At 38.3% G+C, this 16,994-nt stretch overlaps 1 protein-coding gene across 4 annotated transcripts in view; it reads right to left on the reverse strand.

Annotated features, from left to right (window-relative positions):
* LOC120863043 (lysine-specific demethylase 4C) overlaps positions 1-16,994 on the reverse strand; it is a 404,602-nt gene that overhangs the window by 331,274 nt on the left and 56,334 nt on the right. For all 4 annotated transcript variants that reach the window (XM_040239292.1, XM_040239340.1, XM_040239349.1 and 1 more), the window contains exon 5: positions 3,323-3,516. In XM_040239292.1, coding sequence (XP_040095226.1) covers positions 3,323-3,516 — 194 coding nt within the window. The remainder of the gene's footprint in view (positions 1-3,322; positions 3,517-16,994) is intronic.

The raw sequence follows: 16,994 nt of genomic DNA on the forward strand, positions 1-16,994 counted from the left end.
ACCTGTGTTCCTCTTATCACAAATGACAGAATTAGAGCACTGGAGTGCATCCTGATTAACCTTGTCATTTTCTAGGTGAGGAAACTGGCCCACAGAAGTAAGCTCTTTGCCCAAAGCCACACATCAGTAGCAGAGTGAGAACCACAGCCCTGTCTGCTCTGCTTGAGTCTGAGTCTGCCACACAACTGCCCACCTCCCAATATTTACATGAATTTGTATGCTTCTGCCACCTTGCAAAGCTTACTTCAAATATATTATGATGGTTACTGAGGTGAATGTTAATAATAAGAAAAGTGAAAGTGTTAGCGGCTCAATTGTGTTCGACTCTTTGTGACCCCGTGGACTGTAACCCGCCAGGCTCTTTTGTCCAAAAAGTTCTCCAGGCAAGGATACTGGAGTGGGCTGCCATTTCCTTCTCCAGGGGATTTTCCCAACCCAGGGACTGAACCTGGGACTCCTGCATTGCAGGCAGACTCTTTACCATCTGAGCCACCAGGGAAACTTTATGATAATAAAGTTTACCTCAAAATTATTTATGCTGAGCTAATATAATCATTCATAAGCATACTGGGGACTATCCTTAGAGTCATTTATATCGCTCTTTTCCTACAGTAGCTATCTTAGAAAATGGAATGTAGATTAACTGTCATAATTCACTGCTATGTTTTATTATTTTACCATTATAAATAATGGCCAAGGTTAAAGGTAATAGTGATAGTATAAATCTATTCTTAATGCATATAATGGAGTCTATATGCTTAAAAACAAATAGAATAAGTTAATACAGAAAATACATTTTCTGTATTTAGAAAGAAAGAGATACTCTGAGAGAAAGAAATGCTTTGGAATCCAGTGTACTTATCCTCACTCATGAACAGCGTGGCCCTCTTCCAAAGACAAGACTCTAGAATCAGTCATATCCCCAACAGAATATTCTACTCTAAGAAATCTTTGTTGTTGTTTAATCACCGTTGTGTCCGACTCTTTGCTACTCATGCACTATAACCCACCGACTCCTCTATCCATGAAATTTCCCAGGCAAGAATACTGAAGTGGGTCACCATTTCCTTCTCCAGGGGATCTTCCTAACCCAGGGAGCAAACCTGCATCTCCTGCATTGCAGGCAGATTCTTTATCATCTGAGCCACCAAAGATGCCCAAGCAATCTTTAGGAGATAAGTCTTGGCCCAAGAGAGAAGGGGAAAAAAATCACTTTTCTTAATAAGAAAGCAGAGACTTCATTTCAACTCCTCCAATACTAAAATGTCCCAGGCATCGTCATGATTGTCATGAATTTCTCCAAATCTACGGAAAAGTTTTGCTAACTTTTACTAACTTTTCAGGGTTTTTTTTTTGTTTTTTTTTTGCCATACCATGAGGCTTGCAAGATCTTAGTTCCCTAACCAGGGACAGTCTGTGCCCCCTGTAGTGGAAGCACAGAGTCCTAACCACTGGACCACCAGGGAAACCCCTAACCAGATTTCTTAAAGGAAGTATATAATTGCCTTATATACAACATGCTGAATTTACCAATTTTGCCTATTTTACTCACAACAAAAGTGAGTAACAGAAAGACCACGGGAATAACTATGCAGCTAAGAAACTGCCCAGGAGCCTACACATTGTTTAAAATATTTCTCTGAGTCTCTCAAAGTTGATTCCCAAAAGTACTGAAGGATGACACTCCAAAAGACTACCGTGGTGCTGAAGAAAGACGACTCACAGGCCTAGAGCGTGTGCTCACAAGCTGGTCCCCAACAAACACTTGTGTAAGAAATCATCTTTCCATCCCATTCTGTCAAAAGTCTAGTTCCTAGACCATCTATTAAAAATGTTCACATTTTATATATTCCATTAAGAGAGTAGAATGCTAAAAATTTCCAAACAAAATGTGTAAGTACTATTAAAAATGATTTAAAAAACTTCTCACTAAATTTTTCTCAGATCATAAAACTCCATCGCAAATCAGAAAACGCCTGGATTTTTTTCTGGGTCCTAAGAGCTTTGCCCTTCCACCAAAAGCTTTCCTGCTGATTAAATGTCATTTTTGATCATTATGAACTTTTGCTGTATTTGAATTTGCTGGAGAAAGCTTACAACTTCACACTTCACCAAATGATGAAACCTCAAGGGCAAGTAATAGCAAGATGTGGACAGAAATTATACATTGCACTCAAAACCTGATCAGCAGGAGAACTTGAAAAGAGTCCATTACCTTTAAATTGGAGGCAAGAAAGCTACTGGGCTGACACAAGCACCTGAAGAGCATCCTATCATGTTCGCAACCAGCAGAAAGAGCATATTCAGTATTTCCTGGCTTGCCAAGTTGATACCTCGTATGCTTCTGTCTGTGAATTACTCTCCACATATGTGTATTATAAAAAAAAAAAAATAGAACTGATATTTAAGCTCTCCTAAGACTGTGCTCAGTCACTCAGGCGTGTCTGACTCTTGTGACCCTACGAAACATAGCCCTCCAGGCTCCTCTGTCCACGCGATTTCCCAAGCAAGAATACAGGAGTGGGTTGCCATTTCCTTCTCCAGGGGATCTTCCTAACCCAGGGATTGAGCCCGTGTCTCCTGCATTGGCAGGTGGAATCTTTACCACTGAGCCACCTGGAAAGCCCTTCCTAAGACTAAAACTGACAAAAATAAGTTCAAACATGAAACTGGCTGACCACAAAGAACTCCAGGGTGACTGACAGAATAACAATCACAAATTTGTGCTGGGTACCATATGATGCATTATACAGAACAATAAATCTTAAAATCATTGCTCAGAAAGATGACACAGGTAATTGCAAATCAAGAACACACATTCATATTCTTATTCTTCTCCCCATATCCACCACCAAAAAGGTGGTAACAGGTCTCCTGATTCATGCCTCCTATCCCTCTACTCACCACATACTAAATAGAATCTGTCATTTATTCAGAGATTAGACCAGAAAATCACTAGGTACATCTAGGAAGTGAATTTTCACTCCTAACTTAGGTTCCCCATACCTTCCAGCAAATGCTCAGAGAAGTTCAAGATGCCAAATTCTTTGAGACTAAAATACATATCAATCCATGACCCACAAAATGGTATGTAGGCCAAATTTGGATATACAAATCACCATTAGCTTTATGGTTTTGAGCAAAACCCTAGGCAGAGTGGAAGACTCTGCAATAATTAATTGTTATGGTCAGGAACTTTCTTACAGCTCATATAAATCTGAATCTGCCAGAAAAGGGGGAAAAAAAAAAACCATCTTCAAAGGGTTCCTATTGCCCAGATCTCACAATTCCAAAGCAAATGAATATTAAACATGCAACTTGCCAAGACTTGGGCTCTCCAAAGTGGAGATAATTAATGCTGTAGAGGTCCATATCCTCGGTGTGCCATGCAAATGTGGTTTTCCACATGCCAAAATATAGATAAGGGGTGTTTACACCCTCAATAGAAATACCACACTCTTCCTCAACCACATCCAAGACCGTGTTTAGGCGAGCTATGTTCCATTCATCCACACCCTAAAAACAGGGAAGAGAGAGAAGGGGGAAAAAAGACAAACATTAATAAACTCATAAAGATAACATTTACTGATCAAACCATCATCTGCCAAAATTATTACACTGTATATTTTAACTCGCTTAGAAATTTAAAAAAGAAAGCAATAAGTATCCAAGGCACATACACACACACATATATATATTTATACAGATCCATGATTAATTATCCAAGATTAATACTAGCAAAATGTGGTTCTATATAAATATTAGTATAAAATTATGCCAAATGACAGAGAATTAAGGACCTACTCCCATCAGCTGTTAGTGAAAAAAAACATCATTGATTCAAAGCATATGATCTGCAGCATGCTTTCCATCCTTGGAACACTATTTAGTTTGGGGGGTTTTCTGGTTTTTAGCTTGTTTATTTGCACATTACTTAAGTCATTAAACATCAGCCATCATCTCAAGACACCATTAACAAAATGTATCTTCTGTCATCCCTCTTTCAGCCCCATTCAATTTTGGCATGTGATACATCATTTCCTGAAAACCCAACTCTAATTTTGGAAAAATCCTTAGCGTTATTCTAAGTCACAGATCATTGTGCTTCTACTGCTTCTTCAACTAAATATCAACCTCTTATGCTGATGGGGAATTTTAAACAAAGAATAACAGCTAAAAATATTTATCCAAACTTTGGTAAAATTGTTGGAATAATATAGTTTTATAACAATAACACAACATGGCTGGTAACGGAGACAGAAAAAGTTGAGTCACTGGGATAAAAGTTAAAATGACAGGAAAAGATTCTAGTTTTATCAAAACTTACCAATCACTTATTAATGCAGTCTAATTCACAACTGTTTACAATTTTTACAAACTATTTTTCTCATAAACTTTTCTCATAATAAAACACTAAATATCAGTGATTGGACCCACAGTTTTTGCAATCACGATGAAACGGCAGTGTCTTTAAATCCATTTCAACTTCCTCATGGGACATTAAATTTATTTTTGTATACCAAAAAGGCCCTCCCCAGTAATTATGCCAAGGCCTCACAGATAACCATGCCTAGTATTTTCATTATTGTTCTGTTTTCATTATAGTCTTTAGATGACAATATAATCAACGTACTGATCTTACTCACTTGAGCTTTTGGGTCAGGAAAATTTTTGATGGGGCAGTTAATGAAGTTGTGCCTCAGGTAATATAACTGAAAAGTATCGGGGGAAATCACTTAATTCCGAAACTCCCCAAGACAGCCATTCTATAACTTAAAACCCACAGCAGGAAGCTTGCTATTTGGAAACTGTTCAAAGTTAAGTATCCTTCTAGAAAAGATCCTAGGTCCCAACTTATGAGACCTCATAAAAGTTCAAATTATGTAAAATATTTTATCTCACTCTATTTATAGTGATGCAATCTCTTAACCCTAGTCCAATCAGACTTCAGTCCAATCACTCTAATAATAGAGTCCTCCTATTTAAAAGTCATTATTGAGGCAATGAATCTGAAGTAACAAATGAGCACCATATTATAGGAATCATTTTTAAATTGAATGAGCTTGCAAATTTAGGAACGAACTATTCTTCTGAAATTCCTACATCTGAAGAAGTCTCATCTTTGTTTCTGACTGATATTACCTTTCAGGAATAACTTAGGCTGAATCCCTTGACATGACTAGACCTGCGGGTCTAAAGGGGTGAGGGAAGAGGAGAAAGAGTGACGGCAGATGACCCAGAGTATGGCTCCAGCTCTGCCGCTGCCGAGGGCAGAAATCACTGCGATTTCCAGAGCTCCCAGTCTTCCTTTGGGAAAGCCTGAGGTACCCACCCAGAACTGCTCAGAGGACTAAATAGGATAAAGGACATAAAAACCTTTAGAAAATAAAACTTATATTTTAGAACTGACAGAATAAATGTTTCCACTATTCTCCAGTAAATCTTACTGGAAACAAAACAAAAGCCAAACACGTGATAAAGTGATAGGGAAAAAAAGGTCCTATGAGATTCCCTACTAAAATTCTTTCCATTAATGGGCAAATATTAATAATATGTTGGCATCAATTTCTTCTGGGCAAGCGGCAAGGGCCAAGGCTGCCATGATGTAAAAACTTAATTTCTTTTGCAAAAATAAAAAGTCACATAATTTCAATAAAAGAGGTTATTAAAATATTAAGAATAACAGGTATAACAAGGGGCTGAGAATAAATCCTAGTGTTTCCAAATTCCTTCTCCAATGTCTGCTCTCTATTACTGACTGAACTCGCTAGCTGCCTAGAAGGACAGGTTCTACTCAAACTCTAAAGAGCACCAGGTCTCCTTCAGAGATTCAGACAAGGAGGACACCTCATTTGTCACTTGGGAGAAGTGTGACACCACAGTCTATCTCATTATACTGCACATACTCGTACACTGATGCTAAGTCGCTTTAGTCGTGTCCGACTCTGTGCAACCCCAGAGACGGCAGCCTACATCAACTCAAAATAATCCTGTAACATAAGCAATGTCATACCCAAATGAACAAATGGAAAACCTAGTACTCCTAGAGCAAGTTGGTGGCAAAGATAAGCCTGAATCTTTCTGACTCTAGGCCTTCACTTATAAACTCTATGCTTTCAGTTCTGATCATATGAAAATACAATATACCATCCTCTTCTCTTAGCACTAAAAATCAACAAAGATCCAAGGAGCTAAAATTTATGAGAGGCAAATATATAAAACTGCTACATTCTTCCCACCCAGGCATACAGTCACTCTACACAAACACCAGCAAAGCTTCTAATAAAAGTTGCTTCACTTCAGGGTTGGGGACAGAACTGATTTAGTGTAAAAGTAGTCTCCAGAAAGACACCAGCTACAAACAAGCCCCACAATGACAGGATGGAAATCTGCCAAACCATTCAAAGCTTAAAGCCATCAAGTCTCTTCAGAAAGTCTATACACCAATGCATGTTCACAGAAAAATGCCTCTTCCCAGACTCCATCCCCTCGAATAAGGCTCTTCCATACAATGTGCATGGAGAAGGCAATGGCACTCTACTCCAGTACTCTTGCCTGGAAAATTCCATGGACAGAGGAGCCTGGTAGGCTGCAGTCCATGGGGTCACGAAGAGTCGGACACCACTGAGCAACTTCACTTTCACTTTTCACTTTCATGCACTGGAAAAGGAAATGGCAACCCACTCCAGTGTTCTTGCCTGGAGAATCCCAGGAACGGGGGAGCCCAGTGGGCTGCCGTCTATGGGGTCACACAGAGTCAGACACGACTGAAGCGACTTAGCAAGAGCAGCATACAATGTCCAACAGGTGTTTGAGCAGTATTTGCAACTCACCTGATCTCCACTGAGCAAATGTTTCCCCCCTGGTTCCCATTTCCCTTCACCCCAATAACCCAGTGCATTCTAGGCATGCCCTGCTGTGTGTGTCTATTTACCCTGTCTCTGCCTGGTTTACTGAAATAATTCACCATTGGACCATAATTTGTGCACATATGTGTAAATGGGAAGTTTATCAAGGATCCTTCTTTTCAATCTCAGTATCATTAATCTAGCAAGAATCAGACAGTAATCTGAAAGAACTCCTAAATTTTCATTACCATAGCCACTCAAGATCTGTTTGAGGATCAGGTTTTTGGACTTCACAGAGGAAGTAAGTATCCCAAAACCAGCATTAGCATGAACGATGCCTCTATAAACCTACATAGAGAGACCACGCTAAGTGTGAATTCACACCCTTGAGCTCTGGGCCTGGGTCACTGAACACAGGGCACATCCAGGCCAAGGAGGTCCTTCTTTTTGGGACTATGAGCATCTAGAATGCTCTACAATGACTGTGCTAGGTCACTAGGAAATTGAAGCAACACAGGGAAGCAATATGCTACCTTAGAAACCAAACCAGTAAGGATCCCTCCCATCTAATACAGAGAAATACTGCAAAAATCACAGCAAACTAGTTCTCCCTAAAATATTTCTAATGAACATTACTCCTACAAGAGGCTATGGTCAAAAAATGTTGGTCTCTTTTTCTCCTCCTCTTATAAAGTCACAGTGCCAGCAGGTACTCTGAAGTTTCTAAGAGGTCATGCTATAAGGAAGCCTGTTTAACTCTGCTTTAACTCTACATTTCCCCAATGTTACTTGATCACAAGACCTTGTTTACATAAGACATTAATATCTTTCTTCAACAATGTCCACATCCAACCCACATGTTTCTCCTCCCCATCCCCCCTGCCATCATCCTCAGCACCTACAATGTTATCCCCAGGCAGCTCTTTCCAAACAATGCTTTGAGCCTTCATCTCTCTCCTGAGTTTCACTGCCACATGCCCAGCTCTAAGCTGGACCCAAAGTGACCCCCCAAAAATTTCTGAAATATATAAATTTATGAAAAAATTTTCATTTAAAAAGCTAATCATTAAAATAAGAAAAGAGCCACCTCCCAGGTGTTATAACTCTGAGAAAATACTAAAAGAAATTATTAAAGTTTCTCACTAAAATTTTCAGATACTTTTACTTACTACTTTTTACAAGATTACGCTTGTCCTCATTTGGCTCTCACCATCCCTTTCTATGACCCTTACTGTAGCCCAGCTAACAACTACTAGAGTAACATGATCCAAACAGACCACCTTCCAAATTTCAACTTACTTTAAAGATAGGCTAATGTAAATTACTGCCACCAATTCATAAGGCTGTAATAAGCCCTTGAAGTTTCAAAGGTAATACACATGAGGAAAGACAAATAAAACTTGGTTGCTTTAAAGACTTCAAAACTCAATCCATTTCACACAGTAATGTGGGAAAATTGAATCTTTCAATAGCTAAAATGAGAGCCTTGGTCACATTTAAAATAGAGGGTTTCCTTAGGATCTTTACACAAAAGAACAAAATTAGACTCATGTGAAATTCATTTTGCTTTAAAGTTAATTACAATGTGTGACACGATAGCTCTTTTTGCTGCTTCCTTTCCATGAAAATATCTCACATTCTCCAAACTTTTTACTTTAAAACAGAACTCTTTTCCTTTTTGCATTTTTATACACCAAAATACCTACAAAATTTTACAGCAGTGCTTTCTTTTCTTTCTGAGAGTCTAGTCAATAACCAATGTAGAACAAGTTTTGAAGAAACAAAAAATTTCTGCAACAAAAAGTACTACACAGTAATAAAAAAAAGATTCTCACTTTAAAAATGTAACTATGAGTATGACAAGAAGGAATATGGAGAAGGGAAGTGCTCAATCAAATAAAAGATTATAGAGAGCTTAGGCCCCCTGCCTTGAGTCTGGACAACTGAGACCTTGAAGTTATTTAAATCTCTGGTTCCAGGCAAAAACAACTCCAATCCTTCTGGGAGAAAAGCATCCTCCATTTTGACTTGCAGATTTTCCACAAATTAGGATCAAGCCAAAGCATAAAACTGAAGATCACCACAAATACAGGGAGGTAAGACCTCATGGGAGAAAGCTAACAAAAACAACTGGCCCTTCCACAACCCAAGGACCGCTGGTATCAGAATTTTCAGAGGCTAAAGAACTTGAAATGCTTAAAGAAATTTAAAAATGGAATCACAAAGACACGGTACACTTCTACAAATGAAATATATCATTTCACTAGTATATCACTGATACATCATTTCATTTATATATCATTATTAAACTAAAAACTGACTGAAGGGATTAAACAAGAGAAGTACTTATCTAGAAGGGAAAATTTAAGACATAAACACACAGTACAGCACAGAAAGATGAGACCAAGTATCTGCAAACTAAAGTTAAGCAATACTTAGGATGGAACATCTATAGTTCATGTATTCAGAGTGCCAGGAGTGAGAAAAATATAAAACTAAATAAAGTCACTAAGAATACTGATGAAACCAATAACATTAAAATTTAAATCTCTGTTCATTAAGACACTGTAAATACCATCTATAAAAATATTTGATGTCAATTTTAGCTACCTTAAATAAATATAAATAAATACACTTTCAACTGAGTTGAAGCTATATAAAACAGACTTCTCAGAACTTTTAGTGATGCTACAGCTTTTGTTTTCCGGTGGCAAAATCATCAAAATGCCTCTTATATTTATTGATTAAAAACTGCCTATAAATCCTTCATTATTATTTCTACTCTTGAAGTCAAAAATATTCTATATGGCCAAATATTTGGGTTCATTCTGGACTCGGGCATTCCAGTATTCTTGGTTGTCAGTTTTCTTTTCCCCTTGGATATTTATTTATTTGTTTATTTATCTGGCTGCATCAGGTCTTAGTTGCATAATGAAGGATCTTCCGTTGTGGCACAGATTCTCTAGTTGTGGAGGCACAGACTTAGCTGCTCTGTGGCATGTGGGATCTTAGTTCCCAGGCCAGATTTCAAGCCTGCATCCTCCAAATTGCAAGGCAGATTCCTAACCACTGGACCACCAGAGAAATTCCCTTGGTTTATTTTCTAACTATTTTTACAGCCATGACCAAGGGTAAAAATAATAATTTCTGTCTGTATTCCTTTTCAAGTATTTCTAGAAAAGAGGTTCAAGAAAACTAAAACTGCTTTTATTTTATGTAATATAAAATAGGGAATTGATTCTGCAAATTCAGACGATCACTGTTTTGCTATGTACCTTTATACATTATTTTATCACACCAGTTACAAAGTACTTTTACACGCCTGTAAACAAACATCCTTTTACAGCACGCCTTGTACATATGTAAAGTTTGTAATTCTTGCTGTTCACTTTTAACTGACAAAGAAAACAGTGAACACTACTGAAATCGTGGTAGAGCTTTACTTGTTCTTGTCTTGTGTTTACCCATCTTGGCCAGTCACATATCTATTCAAGAAACATTCCCAACAGAGTCCAACAAGATGAGACTCTAAAATTGCTTTCAACATTCCCTACTAGATATAGACTACTATATCAACTATTAAGTGGTAACATTTAATTGACAATTATATAACTGCAGATGGTTTCTGATTTTATTTTTAAGAATGTGGATTGTGTTTAAACAATTCAAAATTGTATATTCCTGATTCTGAGATACTAAGTGGTATTGCACCACTGTCACTTTACTGAATGTGTACAATAGTTCCATGAATCTGATATACCATTATATAGCTTTAGATGGCAGAAATAAAATTAACCTGTTACCTCTCTCTCTCTCACACACACACACACACACAGAGGGAAAAATGAAAGAAACAAAAAAGTCTAGGAAGATCAAGACAAAATTGAAGCAAATAAGCAAATAATTCCACAAATATAACTGGCATGGTTTTGGTATCCAGAATACATTAAAAACTCCAAATAACAAGAAAAAAAAATCAAACAGTCTAACAGAAAAATAAGTAGAGGAAAAAACAAGAAACACAAATGATCAACAAAGACAAGACAAGATGTTCTAAGTCATTTATAGTCAGAGAAAGGCAAATTCACAAACAAGATATTGTAAAGCCACAAGACTTACAAAGTCAAAGGTTGGTAAGTAATAAGATGAACAGGATCAAGTGAATACTGTCAGCATGAGGAAGCTTTTGAAGGTGACAGAAGTGTTCTAAACCTGGACTGGTGGTGATGGTTACACAAAAGTCACTGAATTATACATTCAACATGGGTGGATTTTGTGGTATGCAAGTTATTATACCTCAGTAAAGGTGTCTTATACAGTGCAAGGGGAGACTTTGCTACAAAGTTTTTAAGAAACAAGGCAACAATATCTGACCAAGCTGAATACTCTCTGAGGCAGCACTTTCATTCCTAGATAAGTGCTTCAGAGTACCTATATAATAGTACACCAGAAATCATATACAGGAATGGGTTCATAGCAGCAATATTTAAGAAGAAAGAAAAAGAAAATATCCCAACAGGATAATAAAAAATAAAATATATACTCACAAAATGGAATGCCATTCAGCAATGGAAATGACTGAACAATAGCGCACAAATAATATGAATAAACTCAGAAAACTTAGTGTTTGGGATAGTCTCAGAAGACTAATAAAGTGATCCTACTTTTAATACAGTCAAAAATAAGCTAAACTAAATATGTTGTTTACAAATATGCATCTGTCTAAAAGCAGAGCCACCAGATGATCCTGCAATCCCACTCCTGGGTATACATCTGGAGAAAAACATGGTCCAAAAGGATACATGTACCCCACGTTCACTGCAGCACTGTTTACAATAGCCAAGACATGGAAGCAATCCAGATGTCCATCAGCAGAGGAATAGATAAAGACGATGTGGGGGCTTCCCTGGTGGTTCCCTGATAAAGAATCCGCCTGCCAATCCAGGAGACATGGGCTACCTGATCAGGGAAGATCCAACATGCTGCAAAGCAACTAAGCCCATGCACCACAACCACTGAGCTTGCGCTCTAGAGCCCAGGAGCCACAACTACTGAGCTCCCGTGTCACAATTACTGAAGCCCATGCACCGAGAACCCATGCTTCACAACAAGAAAAGCCACCACAGTGAGAAGCCCACGTACCACAACCAGGGGCAAACCCCTCTCCCTGTAACTAGAGAAAGCCCACATGCACAGCAACACAGACCCAACACAGCCAAAAGTAGATTTAACCAATTATTTTCCAACATGTCATACATACGTAAAATGGAATACTACTCAGCCATTAAAAAGAATAATATCTTATTTGCATCAATGTGGATGGACTTACTCATACTGAGTGAAGTAAGACTGAGAAAGACAAATATACAGTACCACTTATATGTGGAATCTTAAAAAAAATGATACAAATGAACTTATTTACAAAAGAGAGACAAATTCAGAGACTTAGAGAACAAACTTATGGTTACTAGAGGGCAAGGATGGGTGGGAGAGGTAATTAGGAAGTTTGGGATTGACATGTACACAGTGCTGTATTTGCCAATAAAACAGACAACCAACAAGGACCTACTGTGTAGCACAGGGAACTCTGCTCAGTATTCTGTAACCAATTAAATGCAAAAGAATTTGGAAAAGAATAGATACATGTATATGTATAATTGAATCACTTTGCTGTACACCTGAAACTAAAAAAACATTCTAAATCAACTATACTTCAACAACAACAAAATTTGCTTTTTGGGTTTTTTTTTAGGCAAGATACCAAACACAAAGTTAGGGTCACTCATGGTGATGGGATGGGATAGCAAAGAAGGACTGTAGAAAGAGCATCCCATGAGCAGCACAACAGTAATGTTTTAGCTATGGGACTGCATAGTGGGTTTGGGGTACTCAATGTATCACTGTGCTTTAAAATGTAAGTTTCACATATAAATTGAGATAATACATTCTAAAATTATGATAAAGAAAAAGTCATGAAAAAGAGAACATCTCCTGAGTTACATCCCATGGTACCATTTCTGCCCTGGCACCTTGTCTTAGTGACAAGAGGATAGCAGTGTATCTCGTGAAAAGAGCAGGCACATTTTCTTTAGTAGTAACCCCTAAACAAATATCCTTCACTGCTCTGAAATGACAGGCTTCGACAGATGGTAGAAAGAATAAACTGCTGGGCTGTGGGCTGGACTTCTAAGTAAATGAAGATCGCAGAACAGCATTCTTCATAATTCTCTTGGTCAGAAACAGCTAGTGAACATTTCATTAGGGTTTCAGGATTTTTGGCCCATTTTGCTTTACTATTGCCGCCAGCTGCAGCTGTTCTTCAGTACATAATATGGAGCAGGCCTTGCCCTAGGTGTTTTACTTATTCATCTCATTTTACCCTATGAGGTGATAAATAGAACTACGATCTATTATTAGTGCTATTTTATAGATGAGACAGCTGCCCTAGGAGAAGTCAGATAACTCACCCAAGACCTCACAGCTCACTACTGTGTAACCAGAATTCAAGGGTGACAATGGAAAACTCTAACCTGAGCTGGCATTATTGTGCCCGAAGCCTCACAGCCAATCAATGAGCCAGAAAATCAATTCTAAACTTTTATATAATCAAGGAGGGAAAGACTTCCCTTAATCCCCCAATGACTGAAAGGGAAAGTTAATAATTTGTTGATTAAATTTGCTATTTTCCTATTTTTTTTTTAAGGACTACCAATCAAAAAGATTATTTGAAAACAACTGCATGAGGCCAAGAGCAGGATTCATGGAATCACTCAGACATGCATTCTATTAAAAAAAAAAAGAAAAGAAACTTACAGAAATAATAAATAGAACTTGTTGACTTTATTTTATACATCTACACATGACTCTTGCAGAAAATCCTAAAAGGAATCTGAACCATAAAAGCCTTGTTCTCCTTTAAAGAGGATCAATTATCTCAACATTTAAGAAAATACTAAAATTCCAAACCCAGACACTGACAAGTTCTTTGTAAATACAGGAAATTTAAAACACTACAATTTTTACTGATGTATTCATATTTTCTAGACTAAGGTTTCCGAGGTGGCTCAGACAGCAAATGTGTCTGCAGCGCTGAAGATCTGGGTTGGGAAGATCCCCTGGAGAAGGAAATGGCAGCCCACTCCAGCATTCTTGCCTAGAGAACCCCATGGACAGAGGAGCCTAGTGGCTACACTCCACAGGACTGCAAAGAGTTAGACACAACTGAGCAGCTAATACTTTCACTTTCATTCATATTTTCTGGACTACTAAGCCCTTTGTCTAATTCAACTCTTGAAAGTGTATTACACTGCAGTATAACACAGTACTTCAAAATCACTGTCTTAATACACTTTTACAACAGAGACTGCCTATGTTTGTAGTATCTATTTTTACCTTCTTTACTAATAGAACCTCACTTAACTGAAAGAACAAAGTAGTTACAGCTAAGGCTAGTTATGCATGGTTCTGGCCCATGAGATGTAACTGGTAATAACTGGGCAGGAGTTCCAAGAGAAAGCTTTGAGGCAGCTGTCTAAGCAGGCTCTAATCCTGTGCCCTTCTTCCCTCACCAGACATTCAGACACAATGAGCAGCTACCACAAGAGCACGAGGGTAAGTACGTCACAGTGAAGGTGGCAAAAGTAACTGCTAAGAATGCATGTCTCTGATGGCATCACAGAAGCAACATGGCCCTAGACCACCTGCCTCAGATTTTTAATGAAAACTAAACAATTTGTTTGCCATTGGCGGTAAGGTCTCTACTACTGACTCCTTTGCCTTATGCAAAAGGCAAAGAATAAAAGGAAAGATATACCGATATGGAGGCAGAGTTCGAAAGAACAGCAAGGAGAGATAAGAAAGCCTTCCTCAGTGATCAATGCAAAGAAACAGAGGAAAACAATAGAATGGGAAAGTCTAGGATCTCTTCAAGAAAATTAAAGACACCAAGGGAACATTTCATGCAAAGATGGGCACAATAAAGGACAGAAATGGCATGGACTTAGCAGAAGCACAAGCTATTAAGAGGAGGTGGCAAGAATACACATAAGAACTATACGAAACAGATCTTCACGACCCAGATAACTATGATGATGTGATCACTTACCTAGAGTCAGACATCCTAGAATGTGAGATCAAGTGGGCCTTAGGAAGCATCACTACAAACAAAGCTTGTAGAGGTGACGGAATTCCAGTTGAGCTATTTCAAATCCTAAAAGATGACGCTGTCAAAATGCTGCACTCAATACACCAGCAAATTTGGAAAACCCAGCAGTGGCCACAGGACTCAGAAAGGTCTGTTTTGATTCCAATCCCAAAGAAAGGAAATGACAAAAAATGCTGAAACTACCACACAATTGAACTCATCTCACACGCTAGCAAAGTAATGCTCAAAATTCTCCAAGCAAGGCTTCAACAGTACATCAACTGTGAACTTCCAGATGTTCAAGCTGGATTTACAAAAGGCAGAAGAACCAGAAATCAAATTACCAACATCCACTGGATCATCGAAAAAGCAAGAGAGTTCCAGAAAAACATTGATTTCTGCTTTATTGACTATGCCAAAGCCTTTGACTGTGTGGATCACAATAAACTGTGGAAAATTCTGAAAGAGATGGGAATACCAGACCACCTGACCTGCCTCCTGAGAAATCAACAAGCAACAGTTAGAACTAGACATGGAACAACAGACTATTTCCAAATCCGGAAAGGAGTATGTCAAGGCTTACTGTCACCTGTTACAGGCATATTGTCACCCTGATTATTTAACTTATATGCAAAGTACATCATGAGAAACGCTGGGCTGGATGAAGCACAAGCTGGAATCTCAAGATTTCTGGGAGAAATATCAATAACCTCAGATATGCAGATGACACCACCCTTATAGCAGAAAGCAAAGAAGAACTAAAGAGCCTCTTGATGAAAGTGAGAGTGAAAAGTTGGCTTAAAGCTCAACATTCAGAAAACTAAGATCATGACATCCAGTCTGACCACTTCATGGCAAACAGATGGGAAAACAATGGAAACAATGAGAGACTTTATTTTCTTGGGCTCCAAAGATCACTGCAGATAGTAACTGCAGACATGAAATTAAAAGACGCTTCCTCCTTGGAAGGAAAGTTATGACCAACCTAGACAGCATATTAAAAAGCAGAGACATTACTTTGTCAACAAAGGTCCGTCTAGTCAAGGCTATGGTGTTTCCAGTAGTCATGTATGGATTTGAGAGTTGGACTATAAAGAAAGCTGAGCATTGAAGAACTGATCCTTTTGAACTGTGGTGTTGGAGAAAACCCTTGAGAATCCCTTGGACTGCAAGGAGATCCAACCAGTCCACCCTAAAGGCAGTCAGTTCTGAATATTCATTGGAAGGACTGAAGCTGAAGCTGAAACTCCAATACTTCGGCCACCTGATGCGAAGAACTGACTCATTGGAAAAGACCCTGATGCTGGGAAAGACTGACACCAGGAGGAGAAGGGGATGACAGAGGATGAGATGGTTGGATGGCATCACCCACCTGATAGACATGAGTTTGAGTAAGCTCCGGGATTTGGTGATAGACAGGAAAGCCTGGTGTGCTGCAGTCCATCCGGTTGCAGAGTCAGACTTGACTGAGCAACTGAACTGAACTGAACTACTACTGACAGTAAAATAATGTCTAATACATTTCCTCCTTAGTAATCAAATGCACAGGTCCCCAACTTGTCCCATTCTCTGATGGATCTAAGAAAGAAAGTAATATCATTATCAGAGTCTGTGATGTTAATGTGATCCTACTAAAGAAGTAGTTAAGCCACTTAGCTTTTGAAAAGAACCAAAATGTGGGCAGGGCTTGAGCCTCTTTACAACTATTAATGCCAGGACAATTACAATTAACATAAAGAATACATCTGTTTCTCCATATTCCAACAGGACTTTATCTAGTTTTTCCTCTGTTTCTTTTAGCTGTTTTAATGCTGTTTCGCACTTAAAGCAATCTTAGATTTAACACACTCGAATAACACCTGGCAGAGGGCTCAAATAACACCCTTTTATTCTTCATGAAGAAAAACAACTTAAGGTATTGCCAATGGTCTCATTTTCATTCCTCATAGTGAAAAAATCTAGATCATATACATAAGCTCAACATTATTCCTTCAACGAAAAAG

This window comes from Oryx dammah, unplaced genomic scaffold (genome assembly GCF_014754425.2).
Source record: "Oryx dammah isolate SB20612 unplaced genomic scaffold, SCBI_Odam_1.1 HiC_scaffold_1, whole genome shotgun sequence".
NCBI classification, from domain to species: Eukaryota; Metazoa; Chordata; class Mammalia; order Artiodactyla; family Bovidae; genus Oryx; species Oryx dammah.